The 24,558-nt window shown below is 46.4% G+C and overlaps 2 protein-coding genes and 1 long non-coding RNA gene across 6 annotated transcripts; 2 read left to right on the forward strand and 1 right to left on the reverse strand.

Moving 5' to 3' along the window:
- Positions 1-1,449: 1,449 nt before the first annotated feature.
- Positions 1,450-6,441, forward strand: eed (embryonic ectoderm development). Its single transcript, XM_056431033.1, has 12 exons — positions 1,450-1,576; positions 2,125-2,277; positions 2,500-2,592; positions 2,744-2,809; positions 3,147-3,272; positions 3,515-3,596; positions 4,175-4,266; positions 4,345-4,478; positions 4,554-4,659; positions 4,843-5,001; positions 5,123-5,196; positions 5,651-6,441. Exons 1-12 carry the CDS (start codon positions 1,457-1,459, stop codon positions 5,775-5,777), a joined length of 1,332 nt encoding a protein of 443 aa, XP_056287008.1. The 5' UTR covers positions 1,450-1,456; the 3' UTR covers positions 5,778-6,441.
- A 387-nt stretch (positions 6,442-6,828) lies between these two features.
- atp7b (ATPase copper transporting beta) lies at positions 6,829-19,300 on the forward strand. The gene is given in 24 exon segments (XM_056431032.1): positions 6,829-7,162; positions 9,332-9,449; positions 9,488-9,513; positions 10,767-11,490; positions 12,544-12,744; positions 12,933-13,096; positions 13,171-13,332; positions 13,420-13,493; positions 13,605-13,788; positions 13,858-14,091; positions 15,952-16,043; positions 16,119-16,246; positions 16,342-16,496; positions 16,798-16,932; positions 17,035-17,229; positions 17,313-17,350; positions 17,352-17,493; positions 17,560-17,740; positions 17,828-17,971; positions 18,040-18,182; positions 18,257-18,460; positions 18,535-18,652; positions 18,861-18,963; positions 19,051-19,300. Coding segments are annotated over 24 exon segments (4,014 nt in total). The 5' UTR covers positions 6,829-6,982; the 3' UTR covers positions 19,220-19,300.
- LOC130204363 (uncharacterized) lies at positions 19,301-20,829 on the reverse strand. 4 transcript variants are annotated; one of them, XR_008833633.1, is made up of 4 exons: positions 20,795-20,829; positions 20,198-20,222; positions 20,029-20,109; positions 19,301-19,931 (listed from the first exon to the last, which is right to left on the reverse strand). It is a non-coding gene; the product is annotated as an uncharacterized LOC130204363 (long non-coding RNA). The 4 variants fall into 4 exon arrangements; XR_008833634.1 differs by lacking the exon at positions 20,795-20,829 and adding an exon at positions 20,425-20,766; XR_008833635.1 differs by lacking the exon at positions 20,198-20,222.
- Between the last annotated feature and the right edge of the window lie 3,729 nt (positions 20,830-24,558).

The following is a 24,558-nucleotide window of genomic DNA, read 5'->3' on the forward strand; positions in this document are numbered from 1 at the left end:
GAATGTGAATTATTCTACTCCCCCTGTTCAACTATTTCCAATGAAAAGGTAAAAGAACATCAGAATTAATAAATAAGTTCAACATAATTGTGTAAAGTCTTGAAAACACATGAACCAGAATTTAGGACGAACAACACTTCCTACAACCAAAGTAAATTATAAATCCATAGTTTTACTTCAATAAACACAGAAACTCATGGCTTCACTTCCCCCTCCCGCTGCCTCCAGTTGGTATCTCCCGGACCTATAAATCGGTGGTCATGGACCTTGGGAACTATTTTGCCAGATCACCCTGAGAAGAGGAGGCAGGTTCCAGAGATCCCTGGGAGGAAGAGACCAGTAACAGGTAGGTTGTTGCAATACATACACACACACACACACACACACACACACACACACCTACACACACACACACACGCACCACACACTCACTGTATGCAGCCACATGGCTATGTTTTACACAGTTACAATGTGACACTCCCTGCATTTTCTCTCTTTTAGCAGGGAGGTCAATGGACCACTTTGTATTGGCGTAGCCATGTGCTCAGACATACATCCATACACGTGTGTGAGAGGTGGGGTTCCTTTACCCCGCCTCTCACACACACCATCTCTATTCCAGGTCCCTGGACGGTGTGCAGCTGTTGGTCTGTAACTCGCCAATGGACATGGAGCTGACCCCCAACGTGGCGGTGAGAGGCCGGAGGAGCCGCTGCAGAAGGAGGCCGGAGCAGTGAGTCGAGGCTCTGCTGCTCGTGGGCGCCCCCTGCGGGACAAAAAGAACTACTGCAGCTGCCTTTTGGTTATATTTACAAGGCCTATTTTTTTAACCTCAATGTGTTTCTGCAATTATGTTGAACTTTTTAATTAATTCTGATGTTCTTCTACCTTTAAACACTGTTCATGACGTCTATGTGTTTTAACTGTGTTTATGATTTTTATGATTTACACATTTATTTATTTAAGAAGACTTCATATCATGACTTAATTTTGTTATTGTATGCAGACATTGATTTTGAATTGTATTAAATTTAGGGAACTTGTATTTCATATTTGTTTATTTAATTTAGGGACATTGTATTTCATAATTTTATTTATTTATTTTAGGAGTCTTTAACTGTTTGTCACATTTATTTAAGAAGACTTAATTTCATGACATTCTTTTTTTTAATGCAGACTTTTAATTAATAATTTTAAATTCATTTAATTTAGGGGCCTTTCATAATGCCACACTTCTTTAAGAAGACTTAATTTCATAATGACATTTATTTGTTTTTGCAGATTTATTTCTCATATTTATTTATATACTTATTCAATCATACAGACTTTTAATTGTATAATTTAATTGAAGACGGCGTATTCTTTCCCGCACAGACTACAATCCGAGACCGACTCGAACTACAATACCCAGCAGCCCTTGCGGCAACTGAGCGGAAAAGGCGGAGTTTGAGCCAAAATGAGGGAAAATAAGAACATGTCCGAGTCCCCCTCTCAAGCGGGAAAAGAAATACCGGCGAAAAAACAAAAACTAAGCAGTGACGAGAACAGTAACCCAGATTTATCGGGAGACGAGAATGTAAGAAGTTAATATATATCATTTATTTAGCGACAAACGGCGACTTTTAGCATCGTGCTAAAGTAGCCGGCTACAGTGGTTAGCTAGCATCTTTGTTCATCTGTATTTAAGCTGTTATAACGTCAACTGGAGGCCGTTAGAAGCTGTTCAGACCACCGAATACTCAGTTATCTTAATTCGTGTGTACTTATACGCGTTGTTTTTACCCTCAGGCGTTCACGTGCTAGCGTCTAGCGCCGACTAGTTAATCAGGGCTATAAAGTCACGTGACTTCACCAGGAGTGGATGGCAGGTAGTAGCAGAGCCACACAGGTGTCTTCATAATGTAGTTCCTGTCAGAAGATTTAAGCGACACAAAAGTGTGTTTATATTCATGTGATAGCTTCCTTTGCAGCAACACGATGCTGAAATGGGTGTCATGCACTTACATTTACAAAGTGACATTAACTGTGTGTACTGTTGCATGTTGTTATTAATGTCACTACATGAGTACTATGCCAACTACAGGAGAACAATTGAACAACTTTTCCTTTGTTTTGCATCTGCAGGATGATGCCGTCAGTGTTGAGAGTGGAACCAACACAGAGCGCCCCGACACACCCACCAACACTGCCAACGCACCCGGCAGAAAAAGCTGGGGCAAGGGCAAGTGGAAGTCCAAGAAGTGCAAATATTCTTTTAAATGTGTGAACAGCCTGAGGGTGAGTACACACGCCACCGTGAACAGTTTGAGGTCGCATGGGACCATGCATTTAGACTTGCACCATGCACAATTCAATTCACTTTATGTTGGACAGAAGAGAAATGTAATTTCAATCTTCTGTATGTTGCACATATGAAAAATTGACAAATAAAACTGACTGACTTCTTACATACAGCTCCGTGAGTGCATTTGGTTGATAGTTGCACAATGATTTCCACAGGAGGACCACGGCCAGCCGCTGTTTGGGGTCCAATTTAACTGGCACAGCAAGGAGGGAGACCCCCTGGTGTTTGCCACAGTCGGTAGCAACAGGGTAAGTGATGACTTGCATTTGATTGATACGGGATACATGCAATGTTCCTCACTCTTCTGTTGGGCTACATCATTGAAGTCGGTTGGTAGGACTTGTACGCACGTGCGATGTCGTCCTTTTGATTTTAATTTGTTGTGTTTTTCTTCCCCAGGTAACTCTGTATGAATGTCACTCTCAGGGAGAAGTCCGGCTCTTGCAGTCTTACGTCGATGCGGACGTATCCTTTTCTTAACTTCCTCGTCGTCGTTCTGTCACACAGTTGTTTTTGTTTTAAACCGCTTTTATTTAACCTATATATGGAAAAAAGACATATACAATTTTCCTGTCAGCTAAGAACAAAGACTAAAAATGAAAAAACAGTATTTAAGTGTCCACAGAGAAGCACAGCGGCTTTAGTTTCACCCCATCCTGTTTCAAATCAAACCTCTGATGTGAGATTCTGTCACAGATTTAATAGGAGTGCATTTATGCAGACTCGCTGGTGTCGATGCAAACCGTGCAGGGAAATTGTATATTTTTTTTGTTTCGTATTCCTTGACTCGATGTGTGCGAAGGCGGAGGAGAACTTCTACACGTGTGCCTGGACCTACGACACCAACACCAGCCATCCTCTGTTGGCGGTCGCCGGATCCCGCGGCATCATCCGGGTGATCAACCACATCACAATGCAATGCATCAAGGTGACGCTCAAGACTTCTTGGAGCCCGTACACGTAGTTTACAGGCACCCTGCACTGTTTTTTCCTTCTCTATTATAAATGTAAATACACCCGGAGGAGGGGGGAAGCTTTCCACCTTTTACTTGTTTCGTCTGTGTTTTCCAAATCTCAGTTTAGGCGGTGAGAATCAGATTGATGATGTGTTTAAAAAAGCCTTTTCGTATTGACCTGAATCCACCTTTAAACCTCCCTTGTTAACTCCAGCATTATGTAGGTCATGGAAACGCCATCAATGAGCTCAAGTTTCATCCCAGGGATCCAAATCTCCTTCTGTCTGTCAGCAAAGGTAAAAACAATCTACAATATTTATATAAATGTAATTAAAACTTGTGACCCAAGAGTGTCATGTTTACACGAAATGTTTGTGGCAGCTTTATGGCTTTATTGACTCGTCTGATTTGTTACCTTCCTTTTTTTACCTTTTTGTTACACGGCCATAAAGTTTCTTTTATCAACGATGGTTCTTTTATTCTTTATTGCCGTGCTATTGTCAGGCGGTCCGTCATCTGAGCCTCTCGAGGTGAAAGCAGAGAGCGGGATAAGGGTCATGTGAAGTTTAATCTTGCTATTTAATCAGGTGGATGTTGACTCGGCACATTTCCATGACCTTCCCCTTCCAGCCTGTTTTTTAAGTTGTTTAAATTCCTCCGGCGTCTCACGGGGCATCGTGATGATCACCAGCTTCAGAGATGCATTCATCTGATGTTAAAGGGAAAGAGTAATGACGTTATGTAATGGCACCGAGCTCACATGTGATCCAGGTTAATGTTTAATTATAGTTTGGGTGAATCATTTGAATGTTTTTCGGACCTCTACCAAATAATAAGTCCATTGCATTGATTTTAATTGCTTTTCTTTCCTCAGATCACGCTCTCCGTCTATGGAACATACACACGGACACTTTAGTGGCTATATTTGGTGGCGTGGAAGGTCATCGAGATGAAGTCCTGAGTGCTGTGAGTATTTAGTTTAATCACAATAACAAACCTCAAAAGTCACCTGGATTTATTCATTATTTCAACATCCCGCTGCAGGATTTTGATCTCCTGGGTGAAAAGATTATGTCGTGTGGGATGGACCACTCCTTAAAACTTTGGAGAATCAACTCGGAGAGGATGCAGAAAGCCATCCGCGGGTCTTATGAGTACAATCCCTCGAAGACCAACCGGTAAACACAACACCGCCTCGTCAGCTTCTACCGGTGTACGCAATCAAATATTCACCTCTGGTTTTTTTCCTTAAGGCCTTTCGTCTCTCAGAAAATTCACTTCCCCGACTTCTCGACACGAGACATCCATAGAAACTACGTGGACTGTGTGCGGTGGCTCGGAGATCTTATTCTGTCCAAGGCAAGTGCGAAAAGATATTTACTGATGTCACTGAAATCCTTCTCTTTGATGTTCTACGTTTATTGTGTGAAATGCTCCAGTTTCAAATTGAATATCGTGAATATTTAACCCTAACTCCTGCTCAGTGGAACCAGTCAGAGGGTCTAACACTCTCCCCCCCCCCGTCCTCTCGTCTCACTGCAGTCCTGTGAAAACGCCATCGTCTGCTGGAAGCCAGGAAAGATGGAGGAAGAAATCGACGTCATGAAACCAAACGAGTCGAATGTGACGATTCTGGGTCGCTTTGACTACAGCCAGTGTGACATTTGGTACATGCGCTTCTCCATGGACTTCTGGCAGAAGGTGGAGTCTCTTTATTCATTTATAGCTGCAACACGTGGTCACTTTTGCATCATTGGTGGAGTATTTGTTCGAAGTGCGGCTTTGATCTCGTCTGTTGTCTCCTGTGATGCTGATTCTACAGATGCTGGCTCTGGGGAACCAGGTGGGGAAGCTTTATGTGTGGGACCTTGAAGTGGAAGACCCGCACAAAGCAAAGTAAGCATGAGAGGCCACGGGGTTTAATCACAACGGGTAGATGCCGGTTTGAATCCAGAACACACCTTCAATCACTCTGTTTTTATTGAGACGGTCAGGTGGAGATTCGTTAAGTGGTTTTGTGGAGCTGCTTCATGTTCAGCTTTCTCTTAGGTTCTCATCACTTTGCACACATTGTGATTACAGTGAAGAGTGAAAGGCATTTAATGGCACAATAGAATCCCTTAAAAAATCTGAAAATAGTTTTATTTTTATAAATATGCCCTTTTTAATCTTTAAACGTTTCCTTTGCTCCGATCGACAGTCCAAAACCTAAAGATAATATTTTCAAATAGTTGCATTTGCTTAATTTTCTGTTTTATAATTATCGACAAAAATAAGGTGTAAATTAAAAGCTGCTGGATTGCGCAATCAGAAAGCATGATGTGTGGTTCCCCCCCCCCCCCTCCTGCAGGTGCACGACGCTGACCCTCCCCAAATGCACGTCGGCCATCCGGCAAACCAGCTTCAGCCGCGACAGCAGCATCCTGATCGCCGTGTGCGACGACGCCTCCATCTGGCGCTGGGACCGGCAGCGCTGAGACGACCTCGCGACCTCTCGGTTCGCCGTCCTTCAGATTTACACTGCAAGAAATGTCCGTTTGAACATTTGATCTTACGTGGGGTCTTTAAAAAACAAAAAATCCAGCATTTCCTTTTTAAAAAAACAAAACGACAACAAATAAGTGAGAAAACGTTGCCGACGTGAGACGAGGTGATTCCTTCTGTTTTGTTTTCAAGACGTGTTAAAGACGAGGACCCTCGTTCCGGGCGTTCATTCCGCTTTCTTTTTTGATACGTGAACATTTTTTGAGCCACGACGCTGAAGAACAAAAAGATGAACGTTGTTCCAAAATCACGGAAGAGTGACATTAAAATGTTCATGTTGGTGAAATGTTCCACTTCAGAGGTTCTCGCCCCAGTGTGCCTTCTAGATGTCTATGCAGTCTCATCCATTGAAAGTACAACTGAGACACGTGGAATCATCTCAAACTGGCAGATTTTTTTTAAAGGGAAATTAAGCTTTTAAGACGCAACGGATGAAATGACCAAAGACGGGTTTTCTTTGCAGTGGGCCACATTTTATAGTCATCAGTTTGTATTTCCCCCTCTTCCTTTGTTTGTGCCGATGACTCCCTCTCTCCTCCTCCCCCAAACACACACACTGACTGGAGGACACTCAATAAAGTGTATTTTATAAATGTATACTGGAGTTGGTTTGTGCAGCTGAGTTTTGATCGTTTTAAGGCAGCACCGTTGGTTTTCTGCATTTATGTAGGAACGGGGCTTTTATTTTGAAATTACTACCTAATCCCGAATCTGTTTTTGCCTTTATATGCAGGGCGTGTCCTTCAATTTATTTGGACTTAAATAAAATTATTTTTCTACAGATAGCGTGGTTTATATCTGTAGCCAACTGTCCTCTCCAAAGAACTACAAAAGTCCTCACAAGTTGTAGTTCAAAGCAGGTTTAGATAATCCTCGGACCCTGGGAGTGAAAACGGTGCAGATATGCGTCGTTTTGGAGTCTTTGTGCACCTGCAGAAGTCATGTGATTGGAGGCGGTGTCAAACCATCCAAAAAAAACAACCTTTGCCGGAGTGCGCACGGGCGCTGCGCTGCTTTTTCTCTCCAGGACCAGGACGCAGCGCATACCCACTGCGGACTTTTGGCCTCCCGACTCTCACAGGTGGTGAAGAAGAGGAGGAAGAAGACCACAGCTACACGGCGTTGGAGCGGCGGGACCATGTTTTCGCCAAAGTCTCCCAAAAAGGCGCCCACGTGCGTCTCCAAGGCGGCGCGCGGCGCACAGGAGCAGATCCGCCTGGAGGAGTGCGGCTGCGAGCCGGAGTGCGGCTGCGAGCCGGACTGCGCCTGCAGCGCACACTCGGCCGGCGGCGGGAGGCACTGCGCGAGCGGGTACAAGGTAGGCCTCCGGGGTCGTGGTGGCGGAGAGCCACTTGTGGCGCATGTGATTCTCTCCTTTGGGCTCCTCGGGACCAGAACCGGTCCAGAAAATCAGAGCTGCGAAGAAAGAGGCACACATTTATACTTTGACCCCCACAGATATAGCTAGAAAACACTTTAAAATGTCTTTTGTACTTAAATAAATTAATATATTGTATGCCGATTGAGTTAAATGCATCAGTAATAATCAATAATGCTCTGATGGTGAAACACTCACACTGACCGAGACCTATTGATGATTCAATGTTATTAAATTATACATTCCCAATATGTATTTAGGCTGTGTTTGCATATTTTGAGTGCAGTATTTTATGTTACTTAAGTAAAGGAATGAGTTATATTTCCATTGGTTGATTAATTTGTCAATTTGGGAAACAAAAAGAATATTTAAAATGTGAGAGTAGCTAAAGTGGAAATATTCAGTTGAAGTACCTGAGCATATCACTCCAGTTCTTAGGAAGTCTAGCACCCAGGCACGTGCACAGGTAGAGCCCTAGTGGTGCTCAAGCTCCTCCCCTTTTGCCCTGGATGAGAAAAGTGCCCTTTTTGCTGGAGCCCACTTTTTTTCTTCATTAATAAGTATTTAAGAATAAAAAATAGTCTGTCATCAAGTCCTCCCAAATGTGTTTGGATATCTGTCGGGGCATTTATTGGAGTTTTTGTGAGAATTTCGCTTCCTCCACTTCCTCCTCCGCGCAGTGCTCCTCGCGCCACCAAACGGGTGCACCTCCTTCTCCTCTGACCAGGCGCGTCTCTAGGATTTGGATACATCCGGGGCTTACTCAGTGCGAGCGTTGTCGACGGGGGGGCGGGGGTGAGAGTGTGCTCACCTGTGTGCGCGGATGTGTCACGACAGAGCGATGCGCGTTATGGGAGCGGCGTCGCTGGGCTTAGCCCAGAAGAGTGAAGCAGCGAAATGTGTAGACATAGAAACAGACAGCAGCTTGCTGTTACGTGCGCCTGCTGCCAGTCTGACTCCGCTGTTTTGGGTGAATGACGTCACGTGGGACCTGGAGGTGTTAACCACTTGTGTACCAAATCTATTTTTTTTTTGGTTGAAAACATTCGGGGCTAATGAAAAAACATCCGGATGTTTTTTAGCCTAGGGACGCCACTGCCTCTGACCCGCAGCACCAGACACACAGGTCATGAGTCATGACGGTGTTTGGTGATAAATTAACCACAACTGAAAATATGACGTCACAACTGGTCCGACGTTTCCTAAAAATAAAAATAAAACACAAATTGCTAAAATCCGTGATTTCAAAGCCTAGTCCAGCTGTTTACTGACGTCATGTTTGAGAGAGATCTGTTTTATAAATGCCATTTAGACAATTTCGATAGTATGTTGAATTTATTAATTCATTTTATAAATGTCACAATAATTCACAGCTAGAACAGAGCAGCTAAACTATGCTAACAATAGCTCTCGGTGTCGTGCTATCCATGTGCCACATTGTTTTATGCGGTATGTTTCTCTTTGTTTTGTCTGTTCCAGTTTTACAAAGATCAATCTTGTATGAGTAATTGCAGAGCGTGAAAAGAGTAAACGCAAGAAAAAACAACACTTGTAATAGCTTCTTACTAACCAAGAGTGATGTCATGCTGGGAAATATCAGATTGAGGCCTTATAACGTTTTTACAGAAGTTTGATGTTTCCCGGCATGACCGAACGGTCGAGGTTAGTACGTTGTTTATTATATGGCATTTTTGGCTCCTATTATTTTGTAATTGAAAATAAATCGTAATTGTTAATAGAAAACATGTCATTTTGTTCAACTCTCATGTCTTCTCATGACACAATGCGTTTCAAGTGTTGCTAGCAACCAACTCCTTAACTTGGAAAAATCATTTTGGCGATGGGTGCCCTTTTTTTGGGTTTGAGCACCTGCCCCCCAAAATGTCTGTGCACGTGCCTGCTAGCACCTCATGATAGGAAGACACACCTTCTATATTTATCCCATTATCATATCTTCTCATTGTGTTATGTGTGTGATCTGCTTATTGTGACTCTGTGTGGTTTGTGTGGCAGACAAGCATGTCCTTGTCAGCAGGTGAAGTGTGCCTGTGTGTGTGTGTGTGTGCGTGCGTGTGCCTGTGTGTGTGCCTGTGTGTGTGTCACCTGTAGCCTGCAGCTCCTGTTGAAGAGGTTCAATGCTCTCATTGTCCCGCTGCTGTTGGACCGAGGCCAGATGAGTCGTGCAAGTCACTGAATCTCAGACCGGTTGAGGAGAAAGTGTCGAGTGAACGACACGGATATCCAAAACAAGTAGTGTGTCCTCAAAAGAGCAGACGAGTGGCCGAGTACAAGTAAATAACTTCATTTAACGCTGCTGCAGACTTTATGAAACTCACTTTGACACCAAATTAACACACACAAAAAGCTGTTGTTAGTCCAAATTAACATTTTTGTTTGTTGTTTTCGAAGCAAAGCGCTGGTTTATTATTTAAAGTGAGTTATCTAAAAAACAAATGATGTATAAAGGTCATAACAGTCATTTAAAAATATATAAATAAGCAGTATTTTACAATAACCTGATGAAGGACTTACTTGAGGTCTATTATAATCAATGGAGAGATAATGAAATCATGTATATTATTGTCCTATTATATAATAATCATATTTTATTGTAGTACAGACCAAACCAAATACACAGAGATATATAAAGTACGACTGTGGGAAGTTGGGCCTCCTGGGTCGCCTCAGACGGCCCCTGACTGACCCTGAACCCAAGATTGAGCCTCACAGGGACCTGTAGCTTCATGAGTTCCTCTTTCCCAAGAGAAACAATCCAATACAGGAGCATGTTTCTGGGAAATATTTACTGTGATTTCCCCGTGTGTGTGTGCGTATCTGTGTGTGGGTGTGTGTCATTGAACTTTGAACAGGCTCTCACGAGCCCAGTAGTCCGTGTTTGTCGTTGTCGTCCCGGTGGTGTTCCTCATGCTCGGCAGTCTGAGTGGCCCCAGAAGGCTCCACGTGGCCGCCTCGGGTTGTGGGTTCGATTCCCCTCTGGGGTGCAGCAGAAGTGTGCACCAGTCTGCAGAGCTCTGTGACCTCTGGCGACCTCTCGTCATGAAGTTTTTAACTCTTAAAATATTTTTTTTGGACTTCTTTGGCACTAAAATCTCAATAATTAACTTCTAAAGGTTAATTGACACATTTCCTGTTATTTTCTATTCAAGTGGCATGAAAGCAAAGCTGAGCTCTTCGTGTATTTGACTGTTCTTCAGTTCTTTAAGCAGAGTCACGTGGGCGTTTCCCCCCAAAAGCAGCGGCGCGGTCGGCCTGTTGAGAGGATGGAGGTGTGAAATGTAATGTACCAACTAATCCTTTCACAGTGGAAACCAGGTGTGTGTTTAGTCCACGAGGAGATTACAACTCTTCCTGTTTTACCCACGAGGCTTAACTCTCGTACGATGCTGCGGTATTTCTTTTTCAACCTGCGATGAGGTCATGTTCTCGTCCAGAAACACACAGATTATTCCCACTGAAATATGAAATAAACTCCAGAATACCTGCTCGTAGGAACACGCTGACTTTAACGCTCTCGTCCTTCCAGGAGAACGGCCTCGGCGTGGCGGACCGAGGCCTCGACAACTTGGCCTACGAGTATGGGAGTCAGCCGGAGCTCCGCCCTCCTCCGCCCAAAACGACCACGTTCAGACTCCTGGGTCTCGCCCCCGAGCACCGGGCCCGGGACATCGAGAGCTCCATCTGCGGCCTGCGCGGCGTCCTCGCCGCCAGCGTGTCTCTACCCGGCGGCTCGGCCCAGGTGGACTACGACGCCGCCGTCGTCACCGCCAGAGACATCGCCCTGGAGCTCCAGAGGTCGGGGCTCGGCGTGGAGTCGGCGGCACGGCTCTCGGTGGACGGGATGCACTGCCGGTCCTGCGTGGAGTCCATCGAGGGGCGGGTCGGGCTTCTCCCCGGGGTGTCGCACATCCGGGTGTCCCTGCAGGACGCCGCAGCGCTCATCGCGTACCGGCCTCTTCTCGTGAGCCGGCAGGAGCTGAGGGACGCCGTCGAGGAAATGGGTTTCGAGGCCCGGTTGGCGGCCGACGACTCGCCGCTGGACTCCGTCGTCACCGTGTGGATTGTGGGGATGACGTGCGGCTCCTGCGTGCGGTCCATAGAAGGGAGGCTCTCTCAGATGGAGGGGGTGCGGTCCATCGCCGTGTCGCTGGACGAGGGGAAGGGGACGGTGACCTTTGACCCCAGTTTGACGGCGCCGGAGCGGCTGAGGGCGGCGGTCGAAGACATGGGCTTCGAGGCGTCGCTGGAAGGTCGGCGGGAATGTTTTGATTCATCGTGGATTTTATTTTGAAAAGGAATTGGAAAACCAGCTTTGTATTTCTGTCTCAAACAAATAACACGCAATCAAATAGTTGGTGTAACTCTCCCCCGGAGGTCCGATACCCAATCTATTGCGATGAAGTGTGCACGCGATTTAAAATGAACACCTGTGTTGTGTAACTGAGTCTGAAAAGAAATAGTTGGGTCGTTTTGGTAAGATGAGAAGATCGATACCGCCGTGTGAAGCCGTGAGGTCATTTTATTAGAGCGTGCATGAACTCTCGTCTATGTTGGTCCCCCTTACCTTCGTGTATGAGCAGAAAAGCTTTTGATTAAATTCTTTCCAGTGCGCCTCACGGTTACCTCTCGTTACCGTGGAAACCAGACAGAGTGCGCTCGAGTGCAGACGTGGAGGGTCCTCGAGGCGGCCGGCGCTTTGTAATTGGATTTAAGGACGAAGACAGCTTGCCAACACGTGGAATATATATATATATATATAAAAATGTCGTATAAATATATATATTTTTTCAAGAGTTTATGGATATGGTTGTTCTTTTTACTGAAATTAGATAATAGAATGGAAATATATCTCCTTGGCCTCGTATGTATATCTATATTTGTTGTTATTTATATATATATGTGTACATATGTGTGTATATATATATATATACATATTTTGTTTATTTAGGATTAAATGTGAGGACAAGGAGATATATAGAGATTATTTTATCCTAATTTCAGTAGAAAGAACACAACCATAAACTGCTTTACGGTAATCACCATCCTTGAAACAACCAACTGCTCTTTGAATATACAACTATTCATTAGAGTAGTTTTATTGGCACTAATAAATGTAAAGAAGTATAGAAAAAGAGTGATGTATTCCCCTGAAATTCAGTAGTAGAAGTATTGCACAATGGGCTGAAGTAAAGTGTAAACCACGTAACCATGGTTACTTTCCTCGCTGCAGACCTTCTGCTGCTCGTCTCTCAGGATGCTGACCCACGACTCCTCCACCTCTGACTCTGTTCCTCCTCCCGCAGACATCAGCCGGCCTCGTGAACCGTCGGGGCCCGTCGGCTCGATGCCGCCCGCCCTCTCTGACTCGCAACCGGCCAATCGGACGAGGGTTACCGGCAGCAGCGGATCGCAGGTCAAAGTTCAGAAGTGCTTCATCCGGGTGACGGGGATGACCTGCGCCTCCTGCGTGGCCAACATCGAGAGGAACCTACTGAAACACGGAGGTGCAGGGGTCTCAGGGGTTATCGTATATTATATATCTATATTTATATATGTATATATATTATTTATTTTATATGTATGTATCTTGTATAAATAATATATTAATATTATTGTGTATGTAATATATTTATATAACTATATATATTTAAATACTTATATAAATAAATAAATGCTCTGCTCCGACTTCCAGGAATCGTCGCGGTGTTGGTGTCGCTCATGGCGGGAAAGGTGGAGGTGAAGTACGATTCAGGAGTCCTGGACGTGGTGGCGGTGACTCGGCTCATAGAGGACTTGGGCTTCGGCGCCACGCTAATGGAGGACAACGCCGTCACACACGGGAAGCTAGACCTCACTGTGGGTTGTCTGGGAAGAATTAAGAATGTGTTAAAAAAAGAAGGTGCTTTAACCCCACCGTTCCTCCCCCGTAGATCACGGGCATGACGTGCGCGTCGTGCGTGCACGCCATCGAGTCCAAGCTCACCGCCACCAAAGGGGTCCTCGGGGCTGCCGTCGCCCTGGCCACCAACAGAGCCCAGATCCAGTTTGACCCGGAGGTGCTGGGAGGTCGAGATATCATCAAGATCATTCAGGTGACCGCCACGCTGTCTGTTGAAGCTCCTCCCCCGTGAGGCCGTGATGTCACGGCGTAACCTGGTCTGATGCGTGTCGTCTGCCAGGGTCTCGGCTTCGAGGCCAGTCTGCTGAAGGCGAGCTTCAAAAACAACCTCGACCACACCGAAGAAATCCGACAGCAAGTATCTGGTTTTAAAATGTCTTTTTATTTTGTAGAAGGAGAAGAAGAAAGGTGCGTTCTTAAAATATCGTTTTTTAATCTTTACGGCTTTCGCTTTATCTCCTCCAGGTGGAAGAACTCCTTCCTGCTGTGCCTGGTGTTCGGCCTGCCCGTCATGGGCCTCATGGTCTACATGATGGTGATGGACAGTCAGCACCCGGAGCACGGCGGCTCGATGCCCGAGGAGCAGAACGTGCTGCCGGGCCTCTCCCTCCTCAACCTGGCCTTCTTCCTGCTCTGCACACCTGTGCAGGTGAGAGGACCCCCCCCCCTTTGACGTGGGTTTCCTTAAAGCTCGACTCATTCACACTCCATGTGTCAGATCTTCGGAGGCCGATACTTCTACATGCAGGCGTACCGCTCGCTGAAGCACCGCACGGCCAACATGGACGTGCTCATCGTGCTGGCCACCTCCATCGCCTACGCCTACTCCTGCGTGGTCCTCGTGGTCGCCATGGCGGAGCGCGCCGCCCAGAGCCCCGTCACCTTCTTCGACACGCCGCCCATGCTGTTCGTGTTCATCTCGTTGGGCCGCTGGCTGGAGCACGTCGCCAAAGTAAAAGAACACGTTTCCTGGAAGTCAGAGCAGAGCATTATTTATAGAAATATGTCTAAATATATATACATATTTATATATATTTAAATACATATATAAATATACAGTGCATCTGGAAAGTATTCACAGTGCTTCACTTTTTCCACATTTTGTTATGTTACAGCCTTATTCCAAAATGGATAAAATTCATTATTTTCCTCAACATTCTACACACAATGACAAAGTGCAAACGGTTTATAGCAAATTTTTGCAAATCTGTTAAAAATAAAGAATGAAAACTTAACATGTACATAAGTATTCACAGCCATGACACTCAAAATGTAGTTTACGTGCATCCTGTTTCCACCGATCATCCTTGAGATGTTTGATTGGAGTCCACTTGTGCTAAATTGAGTTGATTGGACATGATTGAGAAAGGCACACACCTGTCTATATAAGGTATCACAGTTGACTGCATATCAGAGCATAAACCAAGCCATGAAGTTCCAGGAATTATCTATAGACCTCCGAGACAGAATTGTATCGAGGCACAGATCTGGCGAAGGGTACAGAAAGATTTCTGCAGCATTGAAAGTCCCAATGAGCACAGTGGCCTCCATCATCCGGAAATGGAAGAAGTTTGGAACCACCAGGACTCTTCCTAAAGCCGCCCAGTCAGACTGAGCGATCGGGGAAGAAGGGCCTTAGTCAGGGAGGTGACCAGGAACCCGATGGTCACTCTGACAGAGCTCCAGCCTTGTTCTATGAAGAGAGGAGAACCTTCCAGAAGGACAACCATCTCTGCAGCACTCCACAAATCAGGCCTGTTTGGTAGAGTGGCCAGACGGAAGCCACTCCTCAGTAAAAAGCACCTGAAGGACTCTCAGACCATGAGAAACCAAATTCTCTGGTCTGATGAAACAAAGATTGAACTCTTTGGCCTGAATGCCAGCGTCATGTCTGGAGGAAACCAGGCACTGCTCCTCACCTGGCCAACACCATCCCTACAGTGAAGCATGGTGGTGGCAGCATCATGCTGTGGGGATGTTTTTCAGCGGGAGGAACTGGGAGACGAGTCAGGATTGAGGGAAAGATGAATGCAGCAATGTACAGAGACAGCCTCGATGAAAACATGCTCCAAAGCGCTCTGGACCTCAGACTGGGGCGACGGTTCATCTTCCAACAGGACAACGACCCGAAGCACACAGCCGAGATAACAAAGGAGTGGCCCAGCCAGAGCCCTGACTTGAACATCTCTGGAGAGATCTGAAAATGGCTGTGCACTGACGCTCCCCATCCGACCTGATGGAACTTGAGAGGTTCTGCAAAGAAGAATGTGAGAAACTGGCCAGAAATAGGTGTGCCACGCTTGTGGAATCATACCCAAGAAGACTTGAGGCTGTAATTGCTGCCAATGGTGCTTCAAAAAAGTATTGAGCAAAGGCTGTGAATACTTGTGTACATGTTATGTTTTGGTTTGTTTTTAATAAATTTGCAAAAAACAGTTTTCACTGTCATTATGGGTTTTTTGTGTGTAGAATGTAGAGCAAAATAATGAATGTAATAGATTTTGGAATAAGGCTGTAACACAACAAAATGTGGAAAACGTGAAGTGCTGTGAATAGTTTCGGGATGCACTGTATTACATATAATATATATATTGATGAAAAGGCTCGTGTGGCCTATTGAAAGTTGTTTATTGTGAAAGTTGTAGATTGGAATAACCCTGTTAGTTTGTTTTAGTGGTATTATTGGACCACATTTCCCAGAAGGCCTTGCTCTGACATCTGCGCTAGAAGAACAGCTCCATCCTCCTTTATTTGTTTACTCTTTAGCAAAAAATCCATAACCCAGAATTATTATTATTTTAATTTTTTTCAGAGTAAAACCTCCGAGGCGTTGGCCAAATTGATGTCACTTCAAGCCACGGATGCCACGGTGGTCACTTTGGGCCCGGACCACTCCATCCTCAGGTGAGACCCGTTCAAACTGGACCTCTTGGAGGTGAAACACAGACCTGAGACCTGTCTCTGTCGGCCATGCTCCAGCGAGGAGCAGGTGGTGGTGGAGCTGGTGCAGCGGGGCGATGTCGTGAAGGTCGCTCCGGGGGGAAAGTTCCCCGTGGACGGGCGAGTGAAGGAGGGAAGCTCCATGGCGGATGAGTCCTTGATCACGGGTAGGAAGGAGGACGCATACTTTCTTGTTTGAAATCGTACGTCGTAAATAAAACGTGTATTCTGTGCGTCGCTCTTCTTCTTCTGTGGTGGTCAGGGGAGCCGATGCCCGTCAGTAAGAAGGTGGGCAGCTTGGTGATTGCCGGCTCCATCAACACCCACGGCGCCCTCCTGGTGGAGGCCACGCACGTCGGCGCCGACACCACCCTGTCTCAGATCGTCAAGCTGGTGGAGGACGCTCAAACCTCCAAGGTGAGGTCTGAAATCTGCGTGACAAGACGAGATAAAGGGGAAAGTATTTGTGGCAGCTGTCTGTAATTTGGCCTCGGCTGCTGGTGATTGGCAATCAGTCAGCAGCTGAGGCCGCCCTCATAAAAGCTCCCAGTTGAGAGTGGAGCAGGGAGGTGAGCGGTCTGCTCGGTGTGATACGAATAAAGATGTTACCCAACGGAACCTCGCGGTTGTCTGGCTATCCTTGGTGCTTGTGGAGGAAATCCACGGGTAGCGGCAGTGGAGCCGTTACAGTATTTCGTCTTCTTTTGTGTTTTCTCAGGCTCCCATCCAGCAGTTTGCAGACCGGCTCAGCGGGTACTTTGTTCCCTTCATCGTTGCCGTCTCTCTGCTGACGCTCGGCGCCTGGCTGGCCATCGGGTTCGTCGACTTTGTCATCGTGAGGGACAACTTCCCGGTCGGTGCGCTTTGGTTTTTGTGTTTTTCGTGTGCAAAAACAACAACAAAAGGCGCTTTCATTAAAAGAAGTGGCTCTAATGACTCATTCCTCTCCTCGCAGGGCTACAACCAGAACATCTCCAAGGCGGAGGTTGTGGTCCGCTTCGCCTTCCAGGCCTCCATCACCGTGCTGTCCATCGCCTGCCCCTGCTCTCTGGGGCTGGCGACCCCGACGGCGGTCATGGTGGGCACGGGGGTCGGCGCTCAGAACGGGATCCTCATCAAAGGAGGCGCGCCGCTGGAGATGGCCCACAAGGCAACGCTGTTTACGAGTCACACTACTTAACCGTGGGCAGGGTGGCGGCGGCCTCCTGACTGTGTCTTCCTGTCCCCCCGTAGATCAACGTGGTGATGTTTGACAAAACTGGGACGATTACACGGCGTTCCCCGGGTGACCCGCGTGCTGGTGCTGTGGGAGGCGGCCCGCATGCCCCTGAGGAGGATCCTGGCCGTGGTGGGCACGGCGGAGGCCAGCAGCGAGCACCCGCTGGGCATGGCTGTCGCCAAGCACTGCAAAGAGGTGACGGAGACGCTGTCCCCTGTGTGTGAGTGGGTGTGTGTGTAATGACGGGTGTACTGGGAACAGGAGCTGGCCAGCGACCTGCTGGGCTACTGTCAGGACTTCCAGGCCGTGCCCGGCTGTGGGATCAGCTGCCGGGTCTCCAGCGTGGAGCATCTGCTGCTGCCGGAGGAGCGCTTCCTGCTGCCGGGAGCCACCACGGACGACAGCAGCAGCCTGGTGTCGGCCGGCGAGGGCGAGGCTGCAGGTGTGACGGTGCCTTCAGGGTCTACTCTGATGTTTGAAAAATGGGTGTTGCCGCCCTCAAAACACTCTTTAACACCTCTCCTTCCAGGTGACCTTCCCCTGACCTTCGCTGTCCTCATTGGGAACAGAGAGTGGATGAGGAGGAACGGCCACCACATCGGAGCTGACGTGGACGCCGCCATGTGCAGCCACGAGACCAAAGGACAGACCGCCATCTTGGTGGCCATCGACGGTGAGGAGAGAAACACAGGAAAACACTGAATGACTGACTGACTCTCACGGCGTGTGTTTGGTCCGTAGGCGTGCTGTGTGCCATGTTAGCCATCGCGGACACGGTGAAGGCGGAGTCGGCGTTGGCGGTGTACACGCTCACCAGCATGGGCATCGAGGTGGTGATGATAACGGGAGACAACCGGCGCACTGCGAACGCCATCGCTGCACAGGTACGACTTATTAATGATCAATGATAATGAACGGTGTAAATATATGAACTCTAAAGGTTTTTGTTGGCCCACAGGTGGGCATCAGGAAGGTGTACGCCGAGGTGCTGCCTTCGCACAAGGTGGCGAAGGTGCAGGAGCTGCAGGACCGAGGCCGGCGGGTGGCCATGGTGGGGGACGGCGTCAACGACTCGCCCGCCCTCGCCTTGGCGGACGTCGGCATCGCCATTGGTACCGGCACCGATGTGGCCATCGAGGCGGCCGACATCGTTCTCATTCGAGCAAGTGGAAACCGGCGGGCTATATTGAAAGTGTTTTAAACGTGAACGCTGAACGTGTCTTTCTCACGGCGCAGAACAACCTGCTGGACGTGGTGGCGAGCGTGGAGCTGTCCAAGAAGACGGTGCGCCGCATCAGGACCAACTTTGTGTTTGCCCTCATCTACAACCTGGTGGGGATCCCCATCGCTGCAGGTGAGCACCATGACTCCTCAAGGTGTCTCCAAATTTCAGAAGCGCAAGTCCCTTTTTAATAATTGTCTTAATATTTTCAGCATGTTTCCTTTGGCGCCCCCCTGTGGACAAAAGGGGAAGTGTTCCTGAGCGCCAGACTGCTTTAACACAGATAATGTAAATAAAGTTGAATGTTGCGTGTTCAGAGTGCCCTCTCTGTTGTCTGCAGGTGTGTTCATGCCAGTCGGCTTGGTGCTCCAGCCCTGGATGGCCTCTGCTGCAATGGCAGCCTCCTCTGTCTCAGTGGTCCTGTCATCTCTCATGCTGAAAATGTGAGTTCATGTGTAAGAGAAGAATACCCAGAGTTGTTTTATGTATATTGACATTTTATTTAATCATATTTCATCCGTTCTCTCCAGGTACAAGAAGACCTCGGTGGAGGTGTATGAGGCACGAGCTCTGGGCCACATGAGGAGCCTCCGGTTGTCACAGATCAGCACGCATGCAGGTCTGGAGGATGAGCACCAAAGCTCTGCTGTCCAGGGGAGGGACCGCTACGCCCTCCTGGAGGACCGCAACATGGTGTGAAGGACTGAGACCAAGAGTATTTCTATGTATTTATGTAAGAAGAGATTTTGATTGCACTGTAATAAATAATGTAAGACCATGTATGAAGAGATTTGTATTTTACACTACAATCATAAATGCAAACATGGTGTCAAGAGGTGACGCACAACAATAAGGTGCAGCAAAGTCGCACTTAGGTTTTTATGACATAAAAACCGGGGGGGTGGGCTATACACACACCCCTTCAGCTGCTGAAATCTAAACCCCTAAGTGCAAAAAAAAACCTCAAGATTAGTCAGAATATGAAAGCCCAAAGATTAAGGGAGGTGAGGATGTCCCAATGGCAGTGGAACACATCCAGAAGGTCAGGGTCCTAATAACAACACAATTTATTATTATGCAAGTCAAAGCTTAGACCTTCAATAAAGAAAAAGCCTAATACAGAGTAAACATCCACATTTTTGTCACTACTACCACAGGAGGCTGACCAAGCACCTCCTGTAGCAGTAGAGCAAGGATATTGCACACAGAGATAATATTAGTCAAAACCCCTCTACCATCATGTGCTATTCTTTGTTTTGAATGGGGCAACTGGAAATACATAACATTCCATCAAAAGGTAGAGAAGTAGCAAACACCAAAAGATTACATAATTTCAACTAAAGTCTGCATTGTCATCTCCAAGGATGAAGGGAGGGCCACGGAAGACTGCTGTTCACCTCACATCTGTACTCTAAAAACATATTAAAAAGATTCACAAGTGTGACAGCTCTGCATGTGACACTACTTTATTCATCACATAAAGATAAATGGCTACTTGACAAACTTACCCCAGGTGGGACTTGTTTCTGTCAGACACTTCTCCCCCTTGGGTCTTGACAATCTCCTGGTGTATTTGTCAACAACTCAAACTGAAGGACAAAGACATTCACATTTAATCATATTGGACTCAATCTGGCAAAGCTTCGATGTGTGTGGCACAAAATTACAAATACTTACAATTCATTGCCAGGTTTCTCAAAGCCTACAAAAGAAACATCTAAAGCAATTAGTCAAACTGCGGCTAAAAAGCCATCAGTTCAATGAAAGATTTCAGACAAATATGATTAGAAATGCTTATCCTATATAAATTGTCTGTAGGGAGCTTAGTTTCTAACTTGCTATTGGTTAGAATGGATGTCATTTCCAGTAAATATCACCAAATAATAAATTAGATATATACATACATACAAACAAAACGCTGTGGCCGAGCAGTTCTCCATCATGTGGTTCAATTATTCCTCGTTACATTCACTCTTAACGCTGCGTTAAGAGCACAGTGAGACAGCCACGATGATGTCCGCCATTAACAGTGACTCGTTCCACCGCCAACAAATAATTCACGAGTTGCCCTGAAAACTGAACATTATCGTTGCGCACGCTGTTTGCTGAAACACGGATATCTTTACACTGACGCTCTTCTCGGGACGACACGCGGTGGACTTGACGGTCGAGCTAGCTTACATTAAACGCTTCGTAAAGTTAACATTGATTCAACTACGAATATACATATGACGATGTTTACTAAGGACACGTTATTGAGACGCTGAAACTTACCTTCATGTCACGCGCACACCTGCGCTGCCTTCTCGCTTCCGCCATTCTTCTTCTGTGGTGTTTTACGGCAGCTTGCATCCTTTTAGTTGCACTACTGCCATCTTCCGGTTCCCAGCTACTATACTTTCCCCATCAGTCCTGTTGCTCGCAAAAAGTGCATGAAGCACCCTCTTCCCAGACCACTAGACCCCCACTCCAATAGCTCTCTTCCTTTCTGACCTGTATTTATTGCATCTGGTGACAACATGATGAACAGTTTCTGGTGCCTGGCAGCGCTCACAGAGTCCAGTTGGGTGTTTAAATAGCTGTGCCCAATCCTCAATCTTGCCATTGTGACTTTTACCCCACTCACTTTACTCTGAATTGAGTACAAGTGTCCCCATTGTCGTTGATATTTTCCTTGATGATGCCCTTTCCCTCTGCTTTAGATAACTTAACATCTACTTGTACTCTGTTTTCCTTTAGTGCTAGTTTGTCCACATTCCCTCGGATACCTACATGGGCCGGCACCCATAAAAATACAACTTCAATGCCTTGCTCCACTGCTCTTGAGTGCATTGTCAATATTTTAAACACTACATCTTGCCGAGTATTGGACATAACCGACTTCAGACTGGCGAGTGCCGACATGGAGTCTTTGTTTCTCAATCCACTCTAATGCCAAGACAATTGCGTACAATTCAACTGAATACACAGCCAGAAAATCCAAAGTGCGTTTGTATATTCCATAATTTTTGCTAGGGACTAAAACAGCAGACCCTGTACTGCCTCCAGCTGGATCTTTAGATCCATCAGTGAAAACCTGCACATGCTCTACGTATTTTCCAACTGTGTACTCGTAGAACTCACTCACTAGATCAGGATTCTTTTGTTTTACCTTAATCTGCAGCAACTCCATGTCTACCTCTGGGTCCTTCAGCAACCACACAGGAGTTATTGGCCAAATCACAGTAGAGATAAACTCAATCTTGTTGCTCTTAAGTGGGGACATACAGCTGAACCCTGGTCCATCAGTGAACCTTAATATAGATCAAAATGATGCTCTGTCTTGGCATGTTTTTACTAGAAGGGTTGAACCAGCAGATGATCTCCCCTTGGGACTGCTGGCTGCTGAGATGCAACCAAGCAGTAGTGGTTTAACTTTTCAGCCACTGGATGAGATAAGCCAAGTGTCTGCCTCCACCAGGCCAGGCCCCAGTAGCAACAGGCTTAATATCGCCAATGTGAACATCAGACCAGGCCCAGGCCCCAGTTATAACAACCTAGCTGTTACTAGACCACCTATCATCTGGCCGGGCACTTGCTCTAGTAGCAACTGGTCTGTTACCACCAACCTAGCTACTTTAGGGCCTGAACCAAGCTCCAGTCGCAGTAGTGGGCAAGATACCATCAGGCTAGGCCTCTCATCTATCATCAAGCCGGGCTCAGGCCCTAGCGGCAGCAGCAGCAGCAGCCCACCCACCATCAAGCCGGGCCTAGGCCCCAGCGGCAGCAGCAGCAGCAGCCCATCCACCACCAGGCCGGGCTCAGGCCCCAGTGGCAGCAGCAGCAGCCCATCCACCATCAAGCCGGGCTTAGGCCCCAGCGGCAGTGGCACCGACAGCAGTCCATCTACCACCGGGCCGGGCTCGGGCCCCAGTGGCAGGAGGCCCCCAGCAACATCAGCAGCTGAGATCCACACGCCAGGCTTGCACATGAGAAAGCAGAGGCTGTTTCGTCTCTTACAAACTGTTAATCATGCTAAAATCCTGTGGGATCCGACTGTGAAACCTAGGGGTCTATTTGGGGGGCACCTCAACATCAGAAGCCTTACTGGTAAGAGCAGCCAAATATCCCATCTTCTGTCTGACTCAAACCTGGACTTCCTCTGTCTAACTGAGACTTGGTTGAAGGAAACAGCTCCCACGGACATATTTACGATGCCAGATTATCAGTGTTTTAGACAAGATAGACCAGATGGAAGGGGGGGTGGTGTGCTTCTTTATGTAAGAGGTGACCTACAACGCCGGTAGCATGCTGGAATACGTTGGTGTTAAAATTATCCTGTCCCAACAAATGTCTTTTAATATCATAGGTATCTATAGACCCCCATCTGCCACCGATGCTTTCTATGATCAATTTGAAGCCACCCTGAAAGAATGTAATCTGAATAAGGAACTAATCTTGATGGGTGACTTCAACGTGAATTGGGAGGACAAATCCAAGAGAAAAAAGTTAAAAATGATTACTGATAAATTCCACCTGGAACAAATAGTCAACGGTCCGACGAGAATAACAAAAAGCTCTAGCACGCAGATCGATCTGATGTTCTCCAACAAGACAGAAAGAATAATTAAACACTATAACTTAATTACCGGTCTGTCCAACCACAACCTTACCTTATGTGCAAGAAAACTGACCAAAAATAGGTTTAGCAATATTACAACAAAAAGGAAGATCATTCAGTGTATTCCCAGAGCTAAACAGGACCAATTTGCTACCGAAATTACCACCCTAAATTGGGATGACTTGCTGTCCTCTGATGATCTGGCAGCTGGATGTGACATGTTCACTCACAGAATTAATTCTGTGAGGGAAAGATTTACTGTAAGGTTAAAGACCAAAAAGAGAAATAATTTACCCTGGTTAAATGGTCAAGTATGGAAGCTTATGAAATCTAGAGATGCTGCACTGAGGAAGGCTGTTAAGACCAGGAGAGACACTGACATCCTTCTATATAAAGGTCTTAGAAACAAAGTCACTCAGGAGCTGAGACAAGCTAAATCTAACTTTTATCTTGGTATACTGCATGAAGCGAAAGGGAACAGTAAACTAATTTGGAAGAATATAGATAATCTTACAAGGAGGGACTCAAAATTCTCAGGTGATCTTAAAGTCAAAATACATGGAGAGATAATTGAAGACCATCGCACGGTTGCCAATGTTTTTAATCACTTTTTTCTTGACTCTGTAAACGAGCTGACGAAAGGCTTCATGAAGCAGGACCTGGTCATCCGTCCAACTGACTACACAAAGCAGACTTTCACATTGTTTGAAACAAGTGAGGTCCAGGTACACAAAATAATTAGCTCCATGAAAAACTCTAAAAGTAGAGATATGTTCCTATTCGATACTGCGTTCATCAAAGCACACAAAGATCTTCTAGCTGCCCCTATTGCACATTTGATCAATCTGTCTCTTAAACACTGTACTTTCCCTGATGCTTGGAAATGTGCTATTGTGACGCCTATCCATAAGTCTGGAGACCGCTTTGATGCCTGTAACTATAGACCGATAAGTATACTGCCTATACTCTCTAAGGTTGCTGAAAAAGTGGTCGCTGACCAGCTGACCACTTTTATGAACTCAGGTGAGTTTGGGCTGCATCGGATGCAGTTCGGTTTCAGAGCGAATCATTCTACTGAAACTGCAACTTTGCTTTTTGTAGAACATATCAAATCCAGGCTTGATAAGGAAGCTATAGCTGGTGCTGTGTTTTTAGATCTGAGCAAAGCTTTCGACACAGTGAACCATGCTGTTATGCTGTCAAAATTGTCTCATTTTAATTTTTCAAACACAGCACTGGCATGGATGTCTTCATACTTATCTAATAGGAGGCAATGTGTTAAAGTGGGTGTTACTCTGTCTAGTGTCATGAACTGTACAATGGGTGTCCCACAAGGGTCCGTGTTGGGGCCGCTATTATTTAGCATGTATATAAACGATCTCCCACAGCACTGTCCTCAAGACATCCATCTTCAGATGTATGCTGATGACACTGTTGT

This window comes from Pseudoliparis swirei, chromosome 14 (genome assembly GCF_029220125.1).
Source record: "Pseudoliparis swirei isolate HS2019 ecotype Mariana Trench chromosome 14, NWPU_hadal_v1, whole genome shotgun sequence".
NCBI lineage: Eukaryota > Metazoa > Chordata > Actinopteri > Perciformes > Liparidae > Pseudoliparis > Pseudoliparis swirei.